General features: G+C 38.3%; 1 protein-coding gene across 2 annotated transcripts in view; it reads right to left on the bottom strand.

Moving 5' to 3' along the window:
- Positions 1 to 2,516: 2,516 nt before the first annotated feature.
- LOC131431496 (uncharacterized) overlaps positions 2,517 to 24,291 on the bottom strand; it is an 86,364-nt gene continuing 64,589 nt past the window's right edge. Inside the window, exons 1-6 of one of the 2 annotated variants that reach the window (XM_058597252.1) lie at positions 13,819 to 14,097; positions 10,468 to 10,554; positions 10,271 to 10,387; positions 10,031 to 10,114; positions 6,116 to 6,223; positions 2,517 to 6,051 (exon numbers count right to left, since the gene is read on the bottom strand). In XM_058597252.1, coding sequence (XP_058453235.1) covers positions 4,115 to 6,051; positions 6,116 to 6,223; positions 10,031 to 10,114; positions 10,271 to 10,387; positions 10,468 to 10,531 — 2,310 coding nt within the window. In that variant the 5' untranslated portion in view covers positions 10,532 to 10,554; positions 13,819 to 14,097 and the 3' untranslated portion in view covers positions 2,517 to 4,114. Of the gene's footprint in view, positions 6,052 to 6,115; positions 6,224 to 10,030; positions 10,115 to 10,270; positions 10,388 to 10,467; positions 10,555 to 13,818; positions 14,098 to 24,291 lie in introns of those variants that run through there. The other variant, XM_058597251.1, reaches the window with a different exon arrangement.

The following is a 24,291-nucleotide window of genomic DNA, read 5'->3' on the forward strand; positions in this document are numbered from 1 at the left end:
TACGATCCGTTCGGAAAACTTCATAGTTTTCACCGAGGACTTGCACAGACAGGGTGCAATCGTTAAGCCAGGTCTCCGTAAAAGCTATCACGTCGAAACATTCATCCGAGCAAGCCAACAAATACTCATCAATGCATGCATTCATACCACCAACGTTTTGGTAGTATACCCGGATACTCGAAAGACATGACTGATTCGCCGCCATAGAGCTGGAAGCGGGTAAAATTTCAGTGCTTGAAACATCCATAACGGGAGCGTACTTGCCTATAAAATCGATTTGGAAGACCTCGTCCCCACTCCCACACACAGGACTGGGACGGCTGACGAACGCTGGCTGCAGTGGCTCGACTGTGGCGGGGGGATCAGAGGCTTCCATAATACCAGTGGCGCTGCATCCCAGTGATCGTTGATCTGGTGACAAACTGGAAGCGGGAAACAAATCAGCGATGGAATGATCCGACAAAAATGTATACTTGCCGAAATTAGAGGCTTGGAAGACCTCATCACCATTACCACCCACAGGACCGGGACGGCTGACGAACGCTGGCTGCAGTGGCTCGACTGTGGTGGTGGGATCAGAGGCTTCCATAATTTCACTTTCGGCGCGTCCCAGTATAAAACCTCTTTCTATTGCTGCGACGTTGGAGTCAGAGAGAATGGTTCCCGAAATTTTTTATCCGGATAGTCCTCAAACTCACGGAATAAAATTCCTTGTGGCCAGGTTGTTGGGTCCAAAGCGCTAATTTTTAGAGCTGGGTCCAAACCGACTTTAAAAGATATGAAAGTCATGTTGCTGACATCACTTCCTTTAGCCACCAACTTAACCACCTCGGGATCATATGACAATTCGAGGTTTGCACGAACCATTTTAGATATGTCGTCATTAGTCACATCAGGTCTTATGCGGGACAAGTAAAGCCAGAATTTGTTCGCCGGTCTTTCACAGATAGGAACACAAACAACATTCTCTCCTGGTTGTTTCGATCCCGACAAGCATTCGGATGCCTTCTGTGACAAGTCCGGTCCTCGGGGCCGTTTGGCTGCACGGCGAGGATCAATGGGCCATATTCGAGTTCTCGGTGTGATAGTACGTGGAGTTTGACTCGACAATTGCTTTATTTCGCATTGCAAGTTGTTGATCGCCTCAGTGAGTGACACTAGAGGTGATTTATCATCAGCCGCTTTTGAAATCGAACGAAGATGCGAATTATCAAACAAAGCGGCACAATTATCACACATCCAGTACAAATTTTTGCGATGCGATGTAAAATAACTCAAGAGGGCTCGAGAGACGTTAGAACAGGTCATATGGAACTTACATCCACAATACCCGCGGCATGAAACCGAATCGATGCCGGATATAACCTGGCTGCATTTGGCACAGTTATTCTCAGCGCTCATCGTTGCCGTGTTAGATCGGGTTCACTTAAGCCGCACACAAAAGAATAGCACTGGTGAAACGGTTGTTTATTGTTTAGAGAGCTGAGCGACGGTGGCTGATTGTAAGCAGTAAGCAGCGGTGGGATTAATTGACGAAAGCACAGCGGATCGATTATTCAAAACACAACACTCGCAATGTATGAAAAATGTATACACAATAGTCGAATTTCATACAGTAAATATATGGAAAAACAGTATAAAAACGTTTAAAAACTCTCGCACTTAAAAAACACAACAAGCTTAAGCCAGCAGAGTTGCCATATGTACCTTTACATAGAAAGAAAATTTGTTGTTATTCTACGTGAAGTAGAAGTATTGTGCAGGTATGTATTGTTAGTTTAAACAAATGAGTGGAGAAAACTTCAGAAATTCTGCAGTAAAACTAGTCCAACGGGGCTCCAACTCCTCATGCTAAAAATGGCTCAACAATGGACCTCTGTCTGCCGGGTTTGTTGAACGAAAAAAATAGCATTCGGTTCAACGGTCTGTTTCAAAATCGGCAAACGAAGGACCCGTGTTGGCCTCCCGTTGAACGATTGATTGGACTTTCATTGGACCAATGATACAACGTATTGGACCAATGAAGGACCACCGTTGAACGTTTTTTTCTAAGTGGGTAAGGAGTGTTAAAAAAGCATTTCCCAAAGATACAAAATTGACAATGTTCCATGATTTTGGAAAAGTCTCATTCTCCTTAGTTATAAATTCCTGTAGGATTGCTGTGGTTACTAACTTTCACACCCCTCAGCGGGGGATCAACGATTTCAGGCGTAGATCATCTTGATCATATGTGATTTTCCTCCAACAAAAATCGCTAAAAAAGCATGACGTCTTTTATGGACAACCCCTTACTAAATAGCAACCGACTGTTGGACGTTTTATACGGATGAAATGCTTATTTAGTCGACGAAAAATCTCACATCGAAAAGCTGTCTCATGATATTTTTTTAAGTTTATTCATAATGCTTGAAAATGAATGGCAGGGGGCGATTCAGTCAGCAGAGACGCTTAATTTTACTTTCCCTTATTTGGATGTGATGTTTGTATCACGGAGGAAAAAATTGCAACGCTCAGCATAAATATAATAGTATTTTTATTTTACATATGTGTTTGAATACGTCCTTCGAAAAAAAAAACATTACACTACCGTATCATCGCACAGACGCACGACTGAATTGTATTGAATAGTTTCATAGCTTTCATAGTGTTTAAAACGGAATGAGTGATATCTAACGGTATATTTAGTTACAAGTATGACTCTTTTTTCAATTAATTTTTTTCTAATAGGTCTATGATCTAGAGCACTTATTGTTACGAGAAACTACTATAATGTTTGTAATAATAAAAAATAATAGCGCTAAAAATGCGAACATACTGCCGCAGTCTAGCCCCAGAAGAATTTCCCTCTTAGCTAATTCGGTTAGAGTTTGGAACGGGCTGCTTATCGATACTGGAAATGAACACGGAGAGGACAGTTCCGAGGTTTTCCGGAGCTGGGTCCCGTCTGCCCGTCGTCAGCAGGCGGTTATAAATAGTCAATAAATAGTGATACTTTTGTTTTTATCTTCAACTATTTCTATAACAGTCTTAAACTTAAGCTATGAATCTTTTGTTTACATTCGAGTGAATATTTGCAGCTAGTAGATCTGTAGTTCTAGTCCCACACTGTTGAGAAATTATCGTTAGTGTTTAAACCTAATAAATGTCTTTCATTTCGATTGAAGGATCTCTAGTTTGGAATTTTTTTAGGTAGTTAATAAACAAATAGAACTATCACATGCCTATGTTTCGACGAACGTGCACACACGGGTTCCAAATTTTGGTTCACTGCTTTTCTTAAATTTGTGAAACTTTCGCAAATAAAGTGAATAAATAAACTTAAAACATACGACTATGATTTCGAGTTCTAAACATATCAACTTAACTAAATGACAAATAGGATGTTAGGATGTCGGTATAGGAAGATTCATTTGTGCCATGGACATTCTCCTGCTTTGTGCGATTTACTTTATATTACCAGTGGTGGTTTGTACAGAACATTGTAGAAATATGTTGAGGTTCAATAGCATCCTTAGCGAGCACTTCTATGTCTGCTGGTCAGAACTAGAGTCCAGATTGACTAGCTACTTTTTTTCTTTCGTAACGGACCAACGATTTCCGTAGTTCCAATCCAGTCACATTTCATTCAGATCGGAACAGTGGAAAATGTAATCGTTTTACATTGTTTAGTGATTGCACTTGTCGGACAAACTTGGCAGGATACGCGAACCCTTTGAGGTTAGGATTTTCTAATGTCGCCGCAGAAAACGAATAGGGTTTCTATGTGGGTAATGGCACTAAAGTCATCCGTCTAAAGCGTACTTTTAGAACCATCTCTCACTTTGATTTGAAAATTTTCCTGTGCTAACACGCGGAAATAGAAAAACATAATAAATAATCATTACTTAGTAATCAGAGAGCGTAGATAGACGGAGAGAAAGAGAAAAGTGTTTCTTCATTCGTTAACTGGCACCTTCATCTCGCACCCTTCGCTATGACTTCAGATGCGAGGAATCCTGTTTGTTTTTTGCTAAATATTGATTCAGTAAATTCGTTTAGCTACTTTCTACTTAGTTCCATTGAAAATAGTTCTACTGGTTGGATTACTCTACCAATTCGCTTTATACAGCTTTCCTCATATGTTAGACTTGACCTGTTTGGGAAGTGCATCTTCGGCTGAGTTCTCATCATTTTCGTCATACTTGAGACTCTCTGCGTCTTGTTTCGGATTGTGTTTAATGCTATCTGATTCTGAGGAATTGGGAGAATCTGTATCATGCTGTAGAAGTTTGATCGGTGCCACCGTCGTTTCTTCAGATTCCTTCTTCGAAACGATCAGTCCGCTACCTTCGGAACTATCGATGTATTCTTCCGAGTTCATTTTAAGCACATGAAGCTCTCCAGCGCCACTGAATTCTTCTTCCGACGCGGTGCTATTAGTTGTTCCATTTTTTCGCTCCCACTCAGGAATCAGAAGAGGTTCCCCTGGCACTCTTAGTCTGGCCTCCTCTTTCAACCATGATGGTGACATGGTCACTTCATTTTCTTCTGAGACAGCTTGCGTGGTCGATGTAGTTATGTTTTGCCGATATTCTAATACATCAGATAAGATCTTTGCTGACTCTCCTTTGTCTTTTCGATCACTTTTCATTGCCGAATTGTGATGTTCCTCTTCGTCGGGCATGTCCATCAGAACCGGTTGATCTCTCAATGGTAGTGTAAAATCTTCCGGGATTTTTTGAAAACCCGGTTGTATTAGATCATGTTCATCATCTTCAATGTACGGTTTTCTGTGAGTTGTCATGTCGTCTCCTTGATAATCTTTACTAGGTTTCGTTGGTTCCGGGCTATCCGCCATAGCACTGGAAGAAATATCCATCATTTCCGACGAACTTGCCGGACCTTCGGTGTAAAACTGTGTTTCAAAAACTTCATCTCCTGATGCCTCTGAGCTCGCTGCCGACATATGAAAATCTGCTATCGAGGTACTTCCCTCTTCTCCGCTTGTGACCAAGGAATTGACTGTTGTATGTTCCTCTTCCACTCGAAGCGATTTCTCTGAAGACGAACCGACCTGAATAAATTCCTCACTACTAGCAGTGAGCTGATCTATTTGGGTATCGTTTCGTTCCGCACTGTCCGGACCTTCGGTATAATGTTGTGTTTCAAAAACTTCTCCCGATCCCGAATTCTCAGTGGCACCTCCGCGATAGACTGTTTCATAAGCTACACTGGAATCTGCTTGCGTAGAAAGCATTTCTTCCTCTGAATCTTTCATTTGTTTCATGTGTTTGGGTGTCTCTTTAGTATCTGAAGACCGATCGGTAAACATTTCCTGGTCGTATGAAATATCATCTTCTCCGCGCTGCAAACCTTCCACTTCTTCCACCTGGATAACCGTTATCGGTTTAGGTTGATTGTGATCTACTATCACCAGCTTGTCACCGATTTGAACAACCGCCGGAAGTGGCTTATCATTCTTATTAATTGCTTCCGGTTGTTCTTCCGGCATACTGGAAACCGTCGTAGTTGTTGACGGAGAGTGTTTCACTGTTGAACTACTTCCTTCGGAAGACATTTCGAGCTCGACCGACTCGGATGGACTGGCTGTCGATCCTTCACCGAAGTCAGTCATTTCCGAAGTTCCGTTGGCGATCATGTCCTCCTCAGTGTGACGCACATTTTTCATTCCATCTTCTCCGTCATCGGTTACATTTAAATCCAAATGTTCAAGATTGTTTACTTCTTCACCGTACGAAACAGAAGAAGCCGTCGTGGGACGATCGGTGTCGTCGTTACTGCTCGGAGCAATGGTTGTAGTTGTGGACATTTTTGGTCTACTGTCGGTCAAACGAATTTCCTCCGGCTTAGTGATTTCTTTGATTTTGATACCCAACGGATTGTTGCTCGCCGCAGGCATAGGAACTTTGACCGGTAGGTTGCTCTCGGGAGCGCTGGTTGATGCTGTCTTTGGTTGCTCGTGCTCCAGCAAGTCTTCAGCCTCGATTTCCGTTTCCTTCAGTTCGATGAATTCCTCCTTCATGGAGCTGGCTTCGGTAATTTTTGAGCTTTCTGAAATAGGGGTTTTCGAATGATTAGTGACGAATTAAAAGAACAGTTCGGGTGCTCGTATTACCCAGAGGTGGACAGTTGTCGTATTCTGGACAGCATCTACCGCTAATGAACTTGGGCTCACAGTCGTGTCGTTTGTAGCACGTTACCTGGCTGCAGCTGATTTCGCCACCTGAAAACGAAAAATATCGTGAATTTCGATACTACAAGTGAAAAATTCTATAACTGCTTCTTAAAAATAAGGAATCAGTTAGTAGAATTTCACCTATGTTAATTTCCAGTAAATAGAATATGATTGTTTTGGACCAATTTCTCCCTTAAACATCAACAATGATTTCAGTTTTTATTTTTTTTATTTAAAAGGTATTTTTATTCAGGCCTATTTGCGTACAAGCTTTACGTGGCCGAATTAGCCGATTTTTTAAATAATGCATTTTTTGAAGTGGATCTCGTTGTCATTCTTTTGCTAGGAGGGGAAGAGCTTTCATTTCCCTTCTGCGAAGGTTGAGGGGCATTTTGTTCGTGACTCGTCTCGTCGTCCATTGCCGCATCAGTGGTGTTGAATTCGCCTTGTTGTACATTGGTTGCAGTTGCTGGTTGGTTTGATGGTGAAACAGGAGTACTGCGCTCACTAGTTTCCATTGTTGAACGGTTGACCTTGTCTTTGGTTGAAGATGTCCTTTTCGCAGTTTCGGTGCAAGGTTTACCGTAGTGTGCAGGTTGTTCTCAAAACTGGCATGTAACCAGCTGATTTTCATAGGTGATCAGCGTTTTACACGGATGTGTTCCACCTTGACCACAAATGATGTAAGATGGAATTGCCTTACGTAGTTGCATACGTACCACTCGCACGCCATTCTGGATGCCGGGGAAAAATTCCGCCATACTTCCCTTTCGATGGAAAGGATTTCACCATACTGCGACATATTATCCCGAACGAACTTATCGCGGGCCTGCGGAGGAAGGCCATGCACGCGTACTTCTATGGCATTGTCCACCATGTGCACAGGGATTTGTATTTAATGTTATCACACTCAACGCTGTGCACCTCATTGTTAACCGAAGCGAATGCAATTGCATCTCTGTCACGTTTAAACATAATGTACACATAGTTAAACGATTTGTTAAATTGAATCTCACTTACATTATTAGCGTCTAGATGCATTCGTTCTTTAAGTAAGATTTCAATTTCATTTGTTGTTGGTCTAACTTTGCAACGCTTGAAATCTATACAAATTGAATTTGGTCTTGTAGGCCAAGTTTCAGGCTTTGTTAAATCGTATTTGACCATTCCGTACACTCTATTGCTCACTGCACTGTATTGTCTTTGTTTCTGTTGTTTCGACCGTAAATGATTTTCGACTGTGTCGTGTGAGATGCGAGCACGAACTCAATGATTTCAGCTTGATTTGTATCAAAATTTTGATCCAGCCAAACTAACAAGAAATTATTTCAGCTGATTTTATTGTTGAAAGTGATTAACTGTTTATTACATGTCCACAGAAGTTGAGTTGATGTCATTGGCAATGTCTACGTTTATTTTGTTTATTTTGGGGAGCAAGGAAAAGCAGGAAAATTTGACAATCTCTCTTTCTCTCTCTCCAGCAGGCATAAAACCTCCTCGTCTTTTGTATCCACAGATTACAATGATCCAACAGATACAATGAGGCTTAACACTAACCATCAAAACTGAACCTATAACCCTATAACAAGTTAATAACACTAAGCATTACAGGGCAGCAATAGTATTCTTTTTTAAAAGGCAAGAGAAGAACTCAAGAAGCAATGAATCTTGAACAATCGATACGTGATTGTAATAAATCGGGATTGTAATCAACAAAATCGGTTTTGGAGACATTCATACGAATAGATAGCAAATCCAGGTCAATAAGCTTATAACGATCTTTGTAACTAGGAAGATTAGTGGGTATAGAAACTTTGACCGGTATGTTGCGCAGAGTGTTCGTAAGACGAAACCCAGTACCGTGGAGGCTTTAGAAATCACATAATCGATGTGAACTCCAGCTTAGAATCAAGAATGATACCCAAATCATTCACGGAAGATTCACGTTTCAGTATATCGTGCGAGATGCTATAGTCTTAGGTCATGTCAACTTCGAGACATTCAAAACCATTCTATTATCATGGCACCAGTTTGTGAATAAGTCTAATACCGTTTTCGTTTATTAATCAGAGCAGCCCGAGAGCTGACCCAGAGTCGCCAAACAACTTTTGATGAGTTTGTTTTAGCAACCTGGGGTCGCTCTAGATCTGACTCCAATCGCGTAGTTTCGCTCTGAAAATTTTCTCGGGTCGCACCACGCATCGTTGTTGTTTAGGGCGCGTACCACGTGTTCGTTTTACTCGGAGTCAAACTCGCCCGCGTGTAGGTTCTAAAACGAAAACGGTATAACTGTGACTGCAAATATATAGTGTCTTCTTGACATTTATCTATATAAAATAGCTTGAAATTGTTTGCGAAGGATGGTTTGTGGCATTTCATTATGAAGTTACGATCATTGAGGTAGAGTAGAATAAGGATTGGTCCTAAGTGACTGCCTTGAGGGACTCCAGAATTGACAGCGAAAGGCACTGTAATGAAGTCTCCGATTTTCACTGACATTCCGGCACCAATTAGATATGACTAGAGCCAATTTAGCACAGACCCGCTGAAACCAAGTCTACTGAATTTGGCTGTTTGCAGTTGAAGTTTACTCAATCCTGGTTAATTTCATCTATGATCTCATTTGTGTAATGGTACAATTAAGTTCATTGTCTAAATGAACCGTATCAGTATTGTTTCGTATGAACCAGAGCAATTTTCTCACCCTCGGATAACCAAAAAAAGTTTGAATGCGTTTTATTAGTGAAATTTTATCTGATTATTTCTGTTTTTTTTTATTAATTCATGCGTAAGTATGAATAATTCGTATAATTATTAGAAACTGCTAATGTTCCATTTTCTTTACAAATAATTATTTATGCAGGATAGCTCTATCTTGAACGGACTGATGGAGCACCAAAATATATTTATTGATACAAACTAATCCACAGAGCAAAATTAATTATCTTGTTTTGTAGTTTCAAGCAATAATGTTTGGAATCGAAATCTCTAACAACTACATCAGCGATGACGAATCAATGCACAGTGGTCCGAAACAGAAAACTAGCGAGACAAAAATATTTTCGCTATTAATTATTATTTTTTTGTAGTTCGTGTCTTCACAAAAGTTGTTTGTATTCAACTGGCGCATCTTTTGATGTAAAAGATCATTATGTTTATGATTATGTTTGGTTTTAAATCTGAATTCTAACTCTCTTACTTGATCGAGTTACACTGGGGTATTTTTTACGCGGTTTTTTTGCACGGATTTCCGAATTTACGCGGTTTACTTGTTTTGTCTGAGAAATGCATGGAACTTCGAGATCTAGTGTTACCCGGAATTTTTTTGAAGTCAACTCTTTGACAATTAGAAAATTTTCGATTTTTTTTATAAAAAAAAATATTCAGATTACACCAGATCTGGACGTTTCATGTATTTCTAAGACATTTGGCATTAAAAAAAATTTTTTGTTGACATTTTGCGGTTTTTTTCTACGCGGATTTCCGAAGTTACGCGTTTTTTTGCGCGTTTTTTTTTTGTTACGCGTATTCCCAGCGTAAAAAGAGACCTCAGTGTAGTGTAATGCCCTAATGTAGTAGCCGAAGACAGATAGCATAACAAGTCTGATGTCAATTCCCAATGACTGGGTACTAGTAATACAATTCTTCCGACAGTTAGAAATTTCTCTTCCGTATCTTAGACAACAATAAATAACTCGTGCAATCTGATTATTACTACTTATATCACTAAATGAAACCGAACTTCATTAGCCAAACGAAACCAAAATGGAAAACATGATGTGCTTCTTAAGCCAATAGCTCATTTGGTAAATTATGTTGAAAATATTTATAAATACAAATGGCAACCGCAATTACCTTGACAGTAGCATGCTCGGCATGGTGTTTCCGGATCGGTAACCTTTTCTCCGTTGGTGTAGGTTTTGCCGTCCCTTTGACATTCTACAAAGAAAGAATGGGTAGTTAATGATTGCTACAATCACTAACATGTGTTCGATTTGCAAGTCACGTGAGCAGCTTTCTGCTACGATCCGCACTCAGCGTCACTTCGACTATGCAATGGTTTCGACTATTCTCTTGTGTAACCTTCCAACTCACCACACTGAAATTCCGGACAGCACTCTCCCGTCTTCTGAATCGCCCGGCAACCCGGTTTCTTTTCGCAGACGATGCTCACCCGTGTCACTTGTGTACCATCATAGAGGCATGTATCCTCTGAAAAAAAGATATATATCCATGAAAGCCTCAATCCAATGATTGGCATTAACCAGCATATCTTTACAGTAGTAACTTACCGATTGAATTGGTAACATTTTGCGAGCTCAGGTCCGTGATTTCACTGTAGATTTCTCGCATCATTCGCCGATGCCTGATCACCGGTCCTACGAAGGAAAAAGCAGAAAACAAATGTGAAACGAAAGAAAATCTCCTGGTAGCCTAGTGCACTAGTGAAAACAATAATTAATGTTCCATCTCAGATTACAACTGAACGCGAAATCGGTTCGGTGTTACAACGGACTTTCGATTACGACATTGCCATCGGTCTTTGAAAAATAAAAACAGTTGAAAACAGTCAATCATCCGCGCGGCATCGTCATCATCATCATCATCATCAACATCAACATCTCTTGTGGTCAACCCTCAGATCGAAAGTGAAAGTGGTGCAATACCGAACCGAGCAGAGCAGTGTATAAGTGAATCATTTTTTTTTTGTCCTTTACTGTGCCAAGAATTGTGTGGAGGCGGATGTTGAGGTCAGGCGGTAAGTTCAGCACACGCCTCAACGTTCAATATCACAGTAAGCTTTGCCGCGTTTAGTTAGCGAAAATTTAGACACTTCGTGGAGTTTTGAAGGCTTTAAACTAGAGATTCCCAAATTGGGCGCTAGTTTTTGCTACTTACAGAACACTTTTTGTTTTGCAACGAAGTGCAATGTCCACGCACTTCGCGTTGCATGGATGTATCGAAAAATGAAGTTGAGTCAGGGGCATTCAGGATGCTGCGACGGATAGGAATATATCTTGATGGGGTGATTTCCTGTGACATATGGTTAAAATATACTGTCATGAATTTTGTTTGAGATTGAAGCTCGACCAGCCTTTCGAAGTTATTAATAACCAGGGGATTCAGTAACTCACAACTTATTAGCAGTCGCGATGAAAGCTCCCAAAAACGATCTTTTAATGGAAGAACTCCCGCCAGAACTTCAAGACTCATTGTATGTGTCGAATGCATGCAGCCTAAGGTAATTCGCAAACAACGGTACTGAATTCGCTTCAGTTTGATAATATGAGAGTTTGCAGCGTAACGAATGCAAACGAATCCATATTCCATCACTGAAAGTATCGTTGTCTGATACAATATTATTAGATCTTCCGGATGAGCACCCCACCAAGATCCTGTTATTTTTCGAAGAAAATTCACTCTTTGTTGGCATTTTGTTATCAGAAACCTAATGTGTCCTCCCCACGTGCATTTGGAATCAAACCACACCCCAAGGTATTTGAAAGTTAAAACCTGTTGGATCATTCTTCCCATCATATGAAGCTGAAGCTGCGCGGGATCATGATTTCTTGAGAAGACGACCAGCTCTGTTTTCTCCGCAGAGAATTCGATACCCAGATGAACAGCCCAAACGGACAATTTATCTAAGGTATCTTGCAATTATTTTTGCAGATCAATAGCTTTGGGTCCAGTAACTGAAACTACGCCATCATCTGCCAATTGTCTTAGTGTACATGGGGTTACTAAACAGCTGTCAATGTCATTCACGTAAAAATTATAAAGGAGCGGACTGAGGCATGAGCCTTGCGGTAGACCCATGTAGCTAATTCTGAATGTTGCCAAATCGCCATGTGAAAAATGCATGCGTTTCTCTGACAAAAGGTTGTGCAAATAATTATTTATAACCGCTGGAAGTCCATGTTGGTGGAGCTTGTCTGAAAGAACATCAATGGAAACTGCATCAAATGTTCCTTTTATGCCCAAAAATACAGATGCCATTTGTTGTTTTTGAGCGAAGGTAATTTGGATGTCAGACGAAAGCAATGCAAGGTAATCATTCGTCCCTCTATTTCTTCGGAAGCCAAACTGAGTATCTGACAACAAACCGTTCGTCTTGACCCAAGCGTTCGTTTTTTTCGAACAATTTTCTGATGCAGGACAACATTGCAATGGGTCTATATGAGTTGGTTTACCTGGCTTTTGAATGGCGATAACTTTCACTTGCCTCCAGTCAGGTGATGCAATGTTTTGCTCAAGAAACTTGTTGAACAATTCCAACAAACGTCGTTTTGCGAGGTCGGGCAGATTCTTCACCAAGTTGAATTTAATTCTGTCCAACCCAGGAGCGTTATTGTTACAAGACAAGAGTGCCATAGAAAATTCCATCATTGAAAAGGGGTTATTAATAAAACCATTATTTGGAGGATATTCTCGAATAATGTTCTGCGTAGAAACAGAATCTGGACAAACTTTCATAGCAAAGTTAAATATCCTTCGGTTCGAGTATTCCTCACTCCCATTGCCCACATTACGATTCCTCATTCGTCTGGCCGTGTTCCAAAGAGTGCTCATTGAGGTTTCTCTTGACAAACCTTCGACAAAATGTCTCCAATAGCTACATTTTTTGGCTCGAAGTATGCTCTTGTACTTGGTTTCTAAAGTCAAGAATTTTTCAAAATTCTGAGGAGTTCCTCCTCCCCGTTTTAGAAACGTCTTGCAAGCGTTTTGTTTTGCGAGTTTAGCCTCTGAGCACTCTTTGTCCCACCAGGAGAAAAGTTTTTCTTTTGATGAGCAGTAGAATTAATAGTATATCTAAAATGGACAGTTGACAAAAAAAAAATAGTAATCACAGTACTAAACTTATGAAACAGCTTAGGATTTCACTGGTTTTCGAGCTATTCCAGCTGATCTTTTATGACAGGATCTGAGATAATGCTTCTTTGATATATTTTCGTCTGGATCATTTATCGCGTAGTTAGTTTTTTGCAACATTCATGATTGTGAAATATTTCAATCAGACAACACAGATGATGTCAAAGCTTAACTGATTAACTATTGAAAAAGCTGATAAATGAAAGTGTATATCATTAGCGACAGAAGTAATAACACCATACGCTGACTGGAAATTGTCGAATTCGATCTGACGATCGATTAGGACTTCCTTTTAGTGTTCAACGGATGAATTATCCATTTCGCAGTGTAATTAGATGCTGAGTAATGATAAAGTTCATCGCACAAAATTATTACTTGTTATATTCGAGATTTGATCGAAGGAATCAGTACTTAGTATTCTAATTGCTGTTTGTATCCACACAAGCTCATGAAAACGTAGCTTATTGCCATAAAAGGTCAGACGAATAGGTTACTGAACTTCAGAAATCAATTATTCTGTCTGGTGTTAGAAAATTATCAAAACATCCGAACGGGTTAACCAGTTTAAATATGCGATAAGAAAAGTCTTAACCATAAAACAAAACCTGCAAGTCAGGTATAAAAATACAAACTAATAAATTTGTATGCTGGATTTATCGCCCTCAGATTGGGTTGATCTGAATCCTAAAAAGCCTCTATCCAATAAATTACCAGCGCTAATTTGCTCGGCATCTCAACGTGCCGATAATGGTTATTGATTTATGCCTCACCTTCCGCGGAATGCCATTCGATGATTCGGTAGGAAAATCCAGCATCGATTCATTCAAACGATGTGTTGGCACATGTAACGAACGTACGGACATGCGGCAACAGTAAACCTCCGATGGGTTAGCAAACATATCTTCAATAATATTCATATCCGCATCTCGGAGTTTACCTTCGCAAACGTATGGCTCCATGACTAGGCATGTCCTCGGAAACGGAGCGCTTTGTCACTCTCGGATTGATGTTTTGCAATATTTTCCACCATATCCAATGATGTTGCAGCGTGAATTGATAGAAGTAATTTAAAATTTGAACACATGCAAAAAATGAGAAAAAATGGTTTTCTTTTAATATCCAATGTCTACCAACTTCAAATATCAAATGTTTTTCAATATGTGCCTGTGCCAAAGTTAACAAACATTATGTGACAAGCAAGCAAGTCAAGAAAAAGAAACATTTACAACCTATTTCACCTTGATTTACTGCAAAGTGCATTGGCTCGGTCCGTTCGACGGGTTCACCATAAAACAATTGAAACATGTGCATATTTTCTTGAATTGACGTTCGTAAGTGTTGTTTTCTTTGGAACTATCGAGGCACTATCATCAATGCATCCAAATCAGTGTCAATATGAAAGGAAAATAACCTAACAAACTTAATCATTCCATCAACATTTGTGACAGGTTGATTATCCACCGGAGCATAACGTTAGAGTTAGCCAGTGCACTGACTAATATTAGCATGTGTTTACTAGTAGACGATTTTTTTTTTCAATTATACACGACGAACACATTGCGTGATAGAAACGGAAACTCGACATCACGCAAATCGCTGAGAACAACGCGTCCCGAAAACGCAACACCTTTATCTCAAAAAAATCAAGATCAAACAATCAAAGCTGTTCACGCTTCATCGAGCTTCAATAGAAACAATAGCTGTTCACAAGTTTGCTTAAGGAGGTAAACAAATTAAATGTTCTCACGGTTTAATTTTTACATTATAATAATCATACCTTTGATAATACCTCGTATGAACTAGTCGTACAACTTTCACTGTAAATTCATGCAGTTTCGATTTTAGAATAATTTGTTTTTAAAAAACTACCTCAAAAACACTTGCTACTGAATCTTGATTTTAGGCAGTCGCGCACCAAATTTTTGTGGAGTTTTGAGATAACCTAAGTAATTTCAATGTGTGTGGCTGCTCCATTATTTATCCAATTGTAAAAAATATCTTTTAAAGCAACATACTTGGAATACCACTTTGGAGGCAACATGTCCGTTGAGAATTGAAGTTTTCAAATTTTATTTTTGACAAACTTCTGACGTAGGACTACGTCTTTCTTTACTATGCTCTTTTGGGTGCATTTTACAAATTTCACAACACGAACGTACTACTACTCTAGATTTGATTTCTTAATAACTTTTTCCCTGTTTTAGTATTTTCTCCAATTTTTTTACGAAACGAATGGAAGAATGTGTAAGATTGTTGTTAATACCACGTTCATTAGAAAAACATTGATTAAATAGTGAAAAATAAGTCCAAATAAGAAACATCAAAATCAACCAAATCTATCAATAGACCCTGTTGCACGTTTGCTAGCTTTAGTCTATGATAATTCATGAACGAAAACACATCGATTGCACATGCCTCCATCTACGTCAAACAATGGAACTACACCCGGCACTATTCAACTGGTGCTAGTCAATGACGAATATGAACGGAATATGAAGCCTAAACGCAGAACAATAGCTAGTTATTCTGTGAGCATATATACTGTCGGACGTTCACAGTATAATTGCGCCATCCAACTGCTGGTCGTTTGCATTGGAGAAAAAGCAAACGAAACATTATGAAAAACCAGTCCTTCTTATGGCTCCAAATGTTATCTACAGAACTATATAGTTTGCTATTTTGCAAATCGGAGATAAAAATCATCAGTCTAGAAAAATTTGATTGGATTTGTACACATTTCACTGTGCGAAATTTGTTCCTGAAAAATGTTTCGAAAAGCGTTTAATATCGTAGATAATTCCACAATTTGGCCCTTCTGGATGCCATAAATGAATCTAGCACAGCATTTTGATGGGTTCTTTCAATGATATATGCAAATCCAAAATGAAATTATCGACATCAAAATTCTGTATGCCGCTATTTTGGGGCCGTTAGGACCGCCCATTTGTGAAAAAGCTACAAAGGAAATTACGTAAAAAAGCTCTTAGCAAAATTTAGTTTAGTATAAATTTATTTTATAACGGAATGGTGAACAGTTCGAGCGATTGCGTCATCCAACTGCTGGTTGTTTGCATAGGAGAAAATGAAAACGAAAAGTGGAAAACGATGGGGAACATTATACAAAATCAGTCGTTCTAAAGGCTCCAAATGTTATCTGATGAACTATAAAGATGACTTATTTGCAAATCATAGGTAAAAATCATCAGTTTAGTGCATATCCAGAATAGTTCGATTAGCTTTGTGGACTTTCTGCTGTACGAAATTCGCACCAAACGAGCACAAATAAAGCTAGCGTTTGGCTGCATCGCAATCGAGACACATGTTCCGAACAATGTTTTATATCGTAGAGAATTCCACAATTTGGCCCTTCTAAAAGACGGAAATGAATCCCGTACAGCAATTTGATGAAAAATATGAAAGAATTTTCGACTTGTGTTACGATTATATTTATGTAACGATTTTTTATATGTCAAGGATCAAATTTACAAATGACTTGGAATGGCGCCCTTCCTCCTGGAACACAAACGCAATCATTCGTAACCAAATAGTCTTTTCCAGGACTCCAAAGCCACTAACGGTCCTTCTCAGAATTCCAAAAGTAGCATAAAGAACTTATTTGAAAACTGTCTGGTCCAAAAGGACCAAATGGTCCTTTTCAGCACTACAAATCTTAAACGGTCCAACGGTATCAAATCAATTAGTATATATATATACATCTCGAATTCAGTCCTACGTCAAACTCGCGGTTATATCTCTGGCATTACTTACTCAAAGTTATTTCTATTAGCTGATTTCTCTAGGAGATAACTCATTTGGATTTGGAGATTTGGATGAATTTTGACGTATTTAAAAGCTACTACGAGTTGATTGGAAGTTTGGAAGGGCTATGACGATAACGTTCGGTTCGGGACGAAGCAATCTCATAAGTGACGTAACCGGCAAGTCGCAGTTTTGTTCGATGTGCTAAATTTTCTTGAAAATGACTGAATCGACTTCGAAAATCTTAAAACGCATTTAAAAGCGGCTATTGGGTTATTTGATAAGTTCACAACGCTCATGGTGAACACTTTCGGTCCCGAAGATATAATCGTATAAATGACATAACCGACAATTTTTCTATCCGCTTTCTTTTTTCTGTGAGGTGTGTCATCTATGAATAGTTCAAATGTGTTATTGCTGATGCTTTTGGTTCTACCAGCTAACAAATAAGTGACGTAAGCGATGAAGTACGTTTTTGTGAATTACCCCAATGAATCTAACCTAATTTGAATCAAAAATAAGCGCAACAGAAAACAATTTTTGAATGAAACCGTTTGAACGACAAAAGATCGATAAAGAGTGTTTTTGAGGATCTTGCTAAATTGAACTTTCAATGAAACACATGCCAAATTATGAAATGGCCATTTTTTTAATTTGGTGGATAATTTCTTGGCATTTAACATAGAGAAATGATTTCGAGCATATGAGCATATCGGAATGCATCGGTAATTCTTAAATGACATGTGGATTATTTTCGCTCTTAATACGGCAATTTTGCGTCTCATCATTGAAGAGAATTTTGCGCTTAAACAGTTTTAATTGAAATGAAAAGGTTATGCAATCACTGTGAAAATCGGTTTTTAAACGAAACCCTTTGTGGACCGAGTGTCATGTACCATTCAATTCAGTTTGTTGAAATCGCTACATGTCTCTGTGTGTATGTGACAAAAATATGCAATCACATTTCTCCGATATGACTGTTTGTTATCCTACTGCGAATTCCAATTTAGCTCATTTGAATAGATTTAAACTATATGTCTCTATTTATTTATATTTTTATATTTTCGACTCATTTACCCTTGAGCTCAACATGGCCGTGGTTGAACGATAATCTAATAAAAAATTATTGTTTTATTGCTGGATCTCGTTTTATCTTCATTCTTGGAGGTTAGATACTCTCAACGAATGAAGGGGAAGCAGTAGTTCGCTATTCACGCTCCCGTCCATTGGCTCGGGATCGCTGTTGCATATGATTGTCGTAGGTAACAAGTGTTTTCCTCGGAAACCTGACCGTGTCCTGACCAAAGGTCACATAAAAAGGTAAAGCCTTCTTTAAAAGCATGCGTGGAGAAAAAGTTCTACCACAGTTCCTTTTCGATGGAAATAATTTCTCCGTACTGGGACATGGTATCTCGAACAAAGTGATCGCTAGCATTTGAAGGATCATAAAAAGCACGTTGTTATTATCTTTTGCGAATTGAATTGCTTCCTCCTCTTTATCGAACTGGATATAAATAGCATTGTCTTGTTGCATCAAAGCAAATGCACTCGTTTAAGATCCAGATACATTTGTTCTTCCTAAGTAAACTTTCAAGTTCGCGTAGCGAAAATCAAATTTGGTGTGTGGTATATTCAGTGCTGGTAGCTTTTGTTCATTTGCTTTGTTCATTTCGAAATCTTCCTATTGCCCACTACACAATACGGTCACTGATTTCTGTCGTCCCGAACGTAAGCGGTTTTGTATGAGATGTGAGAGCGAGCTGGAATGATGGGTCTCACTGTCTCATATAAAATCCCTGAATGGATCAGACCTCCAGTTCCAGATTTACTGGGAGATATGTGTAAACATTTCCAATATAAAGGGAGTGTTTTTTTGAGTAACGATGTAAAGAGGAGCGAATTTCATAAAAAAGCTGGTTGTTGGATCAAACTGTAGTCATAATAATTGATTGCCGAATGAACTCATTATGGACACATCGGTAATCGGTTTTTAGTTCTGAAATCAGTAATGGTTAAAGTAGTTCTGAAATCAGTAATGGTTAAAAGACTCCGAAATTGAATTCACATCTATCTCGCAGAGATGACCAAACCGATTTTCAAATACTTTAGACTCCCGACTGGATGTAAAAATTTTAAATTTCAAATTGTGTAAATTTCCGAGTGATTTTTAAAGAGGTATAGGATGTGAATTACAAAAAACAAGCACAAAATATTTGAGAAAATTGATGATATCATTATCGGAATCGATAGAATGATCAATATAATTTAATGATTGAAGATGATTTCATTTAAATGTTAGTCGCGGCTCCGCTTTAGATGCCCCATGATCAAGGTCCAATTTTGACATACTTTGCCAGCGCCCATTCATGATTAAATTGTAGATCAAACGACGATACATGGTTAAATGATAGATCACACTGTACAATTACAGAAGATACGACTTACGCATGATCTGTCGAAAACACTGTTGCCAAATACCAGCTAAAAATCACCCTTTAATTTCATCTACAAAGGCACAAAAAGGAACACATCTGCTTGATTTATCCTTAACCAATTCGTAGATGTTGTTAGATAAACTTTAACTATTGAGATTTATCCAAATCCTACTTAAGACTCCGGAATTACAGGATCAAGAGCGTTAAAAATTTCAAGCCACCTTCTGCTATGTGGGGTCGAACATTGGACGTGAGGTCATGATCGGGCATTACCCATTGCACATGGGATTTTCGAAATGGTTTGAACATCATAACTTGAATATCAAAATTTGTCCTAACGGTTCGGAAAACAACACATATTAGGTTATTCATTCTACCGTAATTCGTTTAATCAAAGACATTCAAAAAACCTGTTTTAATCCACCTAGTGGTGTAATGATGCCTTTCTCATATTAATCATACTATCATATATAATACTGTGGTATTCTTCAAAATAATTTTCTTCGATTCCTAAAATAATAACCGAAATCGGTTTGTTTGACCGTCTACTGATAAAAACTATCAATTGGAATAGATTTGAGGTCGATTTAGAATTTTTTTAAGGTTTTTCCCCATTTTCAGTGATGGTATACAATTTTTAACACACTTTACCCTATATTTCCGGATCCGGAAGTCGGATCCGCATGGAATTCAGGAATTGGTGCACTTATTTTCACAATTTTTTGCACATTTTACCCCATAATTCCGGAACCGGAAGTCGGATCCAAATAATATTCAGGAATTTTTCACAGTGATTGCATAACCTTTCTATATGAGAAAGGCAAAACACCTGACGAGTATCCGACACAACCTTTCGGTTCGGGATTCGGCAAGTACCTTAAATTCATAAGGCGTCGAAACCGAAGCGATAACTCAAACAATCCCAGACACCAAAGTTTCCCATAAAACATTGTTGATGGCGATGATATTTAGAAGATTGCAGAAAATTGACCTACGCTTTTACAAATCGCCGAAAAAATTCTTGTCTGGCAGGCGATCTGTGATTGTGGCAAACTTGTAAGCTTTTCACTGCATCTGACATTGTTTATATGACAAATGCCAGAAAGAATGGACTGATAACGGAATAATAAAACTATGGTTTCAGTCGGTGTTGAACAGTCGTTCGCACCGCACACGTATAGCTCTTGGCTCCTGGAATTTTTTCTGGCTACCTAGAGTTTCATTGATTCATGGCTTCAGTCTTTTTCAAGACTACCTGAATCACTAACTAAGTGACTAAGTGATACAAAGAGTGATATTAGAGTGACTAAGTGATACAAAGAGTGATATTAGAGTGACTAAGAAATTAATCAGCCTTTTTTAAGGCTAGCTAGGAGTCTAATCGAAGACTAATTTAGCCTAGTTAATTTAATTTAAAATTTCATTTATTTCAAAAATGCCTGCGTCCAACCGGAAAGGCAACAAGCCTAAGGCTAAAAATAATTCAATACGGAATAAATCACAATCCGTTATTCAACATTTTTCTAATAACATTCACGATCTTATAGAATCTGAATGTAAAAATAAAAGACAACGGACGGATTTCCCTTCCGTTGATTCTATGCCGTCTAACAATATTTACGAGATTCTTCCTGAATCCGATTGTAGCGACATAGAAGAAAATTCTTCAAAAATTCCCAAAATGGACGCTTGTCGTTCTGGGAAGAAACATCAATCTATGCCACCAGTGACGGTGATGATTTCCGACTTCAAAGCATTCCGTACTGAGCTTTCTACTTTTCTCCCGGAAGTAAAAGTCTCATTTCAAATCGGACGAAGAGGAGAATGTCGAGTCTTGGTGGATGGATTGGAAGATTACGAACGTCTTATTCGATATTTGTCCGAGAAACTTCATAAATTTTATTCATATGATATAAAATCAGACAGACCCTTCAAGGCTGTCTTGAAAGGATTATCAAATGATCAAAGTATTGATGAAATTAAAAATGAACTAAAAGAATTGCTTGGTTTTGCCCCTTCCCAAGTAATACTTATGAAAAAAAGAGCGAATGGTACTTCTAAACCACGCTCTGGAATTTCCCATGAACTTTACCTAATACACTTCAATCGAAGTGATGTAAACAATTTGAAAACTTTAGAAAAAGTACGTTTCATTTCCCACATTAAAATTCATTGGGAACATTATAAACGGCATAATCGTATTGCAAACTTAACGCAATGTCGTCGTTGCCAAGGCTTCGGTCATGGAACCAAAAATTGTCATATGGATATACGGTGTTTGAATTGTGGTAAATCGCATTCGAAAGACGATTGTCCAACGAATGAAACCACTGATAAATTTTCATGTTCAAATTGCAATGGAAATCATAAATCCAATTATTTGAAATGTCCTGTCAGGGAAAAAATTTTAAACGCTCGTTCGCTTCGACAACAAGTCAAATCAACGACCTTAAATTTACAGAACATACCTGAAAATCAGAAAACCGTTACAAATGCCACGCCTAATTCGGCACTGATTTCTTCGAAACAAAAAACAGGTACGCCTGTCAATTCGTCTTCTAACGAAAACAATTTATTGACAGGTAGATCGACCTCGTCATCATCTTCTTCTAATGTCAGTTGCGCTAGTGTAACAGGTAGAAACCTACCACTTAATTCTTCTAATGTAGATAATCAAAACACAGGAACGCCTTGCAGTTCATCTCTAACGAAAACAATTTATTAATAGGTAGACCGGCCAAATCATCTTCTTCTAATGGCAGTCTACCTACAAATATTCATTCAATGCCATTCGCTTCTTTAAATGAAGTCGATTTAGGCGATATAACTGAAAATAAAATGATCTACCTACAAGATCAACTTTTTCAAATGATCATCCAAATGAATTCAACTTCATCACTTTTTGAAGCATTTCAAATCGGATGGAAATTTGCAAATAATATTATAATGAATTTAAAATTTAACAGTGATGTTAAATAATTATTTGAATATTTTAAATTGGAATGCTCGATCTTTGAAATCGAGTGAAGATGAATTTTATAATTTTCTCAAAGTTCACAAAATTCATATTGCCATTGTGACAGAAACTTTTCTTAAACCAAATGTAAAATTGAAAAGTAATCCACATTATGTGGTTCATCGATTTGACAGGTTTACTGGAATGGGTGATGGAGTTGCCATTTTTGTCCAACGGCAAATCAAACATCGAATTTTACCTTCTTTCAATACTAAAGTTATTGAAAGCTTGGGAATCGAAGTTGAAACCATTCATGGAATTTATTTCATCGCTGGAGCATATTTGCCATTCCAATGCACCGGCGAACAATTAAATTTCTTTAAAGGCGATTTGCAAAAACTTACAAGATATCGATCGAAATTTTTCGTAATAGGGGACTTAAATGCTAAGCATGTCCAGTGGAATTGTAGGCAAAATAACAGTAATGGTAAAATACTTCATAATCAACTCTCAGCTGGTTACTTCACAGTTCTTCATCCCAGTAATCCTACTTGTTTCTCTTCCGTGAAAAACCCGTCTACAATTGATCTGGTTCTAACAGATCAAAGTCACATTTGTAGTGAACCGATTACTCATGCTGACTTTGACTCAGATCATCTTCCAGTAACATTCAGACTTTCCAACGAAGCTATAATTAATCCAATTAGTTCTATTTTCAACTATCATAGAGCTAATTGGTTGGATTACAGATCTCACATTGAAAATCATGTGGATCATGAAACTATTTTAGAAAATTCTGCGGACATCAACACAGCAATTGACAATTTGAATCATTATATTATCGAAGCTAGAAATCTTTCAGTTCCCAAAGCTCAAACTAAACTAAATTCTCCTATCATCGATGACAATCTTCAACTGCTCATTCGGTTGAAGAATGTTCGTCGACGACAATATCAACGTTCTCGTGATCCTGCTATGAAAAACATAGTTAAGGATTTACAAAAAGAAATTAAACATAGATTTACTCTTTTGCGAAATGAAAATTTCGCTAAAGAAGTTGAACAAATTAAACCATATTCTAAACCTTTCTGGAAACTTTCTAAGTTAAATTAAGTTTACGTTTCGTCTTCGACTCATCAGTGCGTCAGCAGATTATGCTGACGCAAACCCCCGGATCAACATAATCCGCTGAGCAGACGTAAAGTTAATGCTATTTGCAAGACACTTTTTTTGTACACAAGAAGTGTAACGTCTAAACTGACGTCTCGAACGAAACAAGTTTCGGCTTACTGGCCGTACAGATTGTGATAATTTGAAGGGGAAAAAGCGTGCTTTTACCCCCAAATTTATGCTAGGTGCACATAACCATTTTAAATTAAGTTTACGTTTCGTCTTCGACTCATCAGTGCGTCAGCAGATTATGCTGACGCAAACCCCCGGATCAACATAATCCGCTGAGCAGACGTAAAGTTAATGCTATTTGCAAGACACTTTTTTTGTACACAAGAAGTGTAACGTCTAAACTGACGTCTCGAACGAAACAAGTTCCGGCTTACTGGCCGTACAGATTGTGATAATTTAAATCAACTTTCTAAGGTTCTTAAGAAACCTCAGAAACCAATTCCTGCTCTCAAGGAAGGAAATCAAATACTTCTTACAAATGGTGAAAAAGCTCAAAAACTTGCTCAGCAGTTCGAGAGTGTTCACAATTCTAATTTAAACGTTGTGAGTCCCATTGAAAATGAAGTCTCACTGAAATATGATCATATTTCAACCCAAGTGTTATCACACGATGACATTATTGAGACGAATTTTGATGAAATTAAATCAATTATTAGGAAACTCAAAAACATGAAGGCTCCTGGTAATGATGGAATTTTTAATATTCTTATTAAAAATCTTCCCGATGTTACCTTGAGACTCCTGGTTAAAATTTTCAACAAGTGTTTTTCATTAGCTTACTTCCCAAAAAGATGGAAAAACGCTAAAGTAATTCCTATCCTAAAACCTGATAAAAACCCAGCAGAAACATCAAGTTATCGCCCAATTAGCTTACTTTCTTCTATCAGTAAACTTTTTGAAAAAATTATCTT

This window comes from Malaya genurostris, chromosome 2 (genome assembly GCF_030247185.1).
Source record: "Malaya genurostris strain Urasoe2022 chromosome 2, Malgen_1.1, whole genome shotgun sequence".
Classification (NCBI taxonomy): Eukaryota; Metazoa; Arthropoda; class Insecta; order Diptera; family Culicidae; genus Malaya; species Malaya genurostris.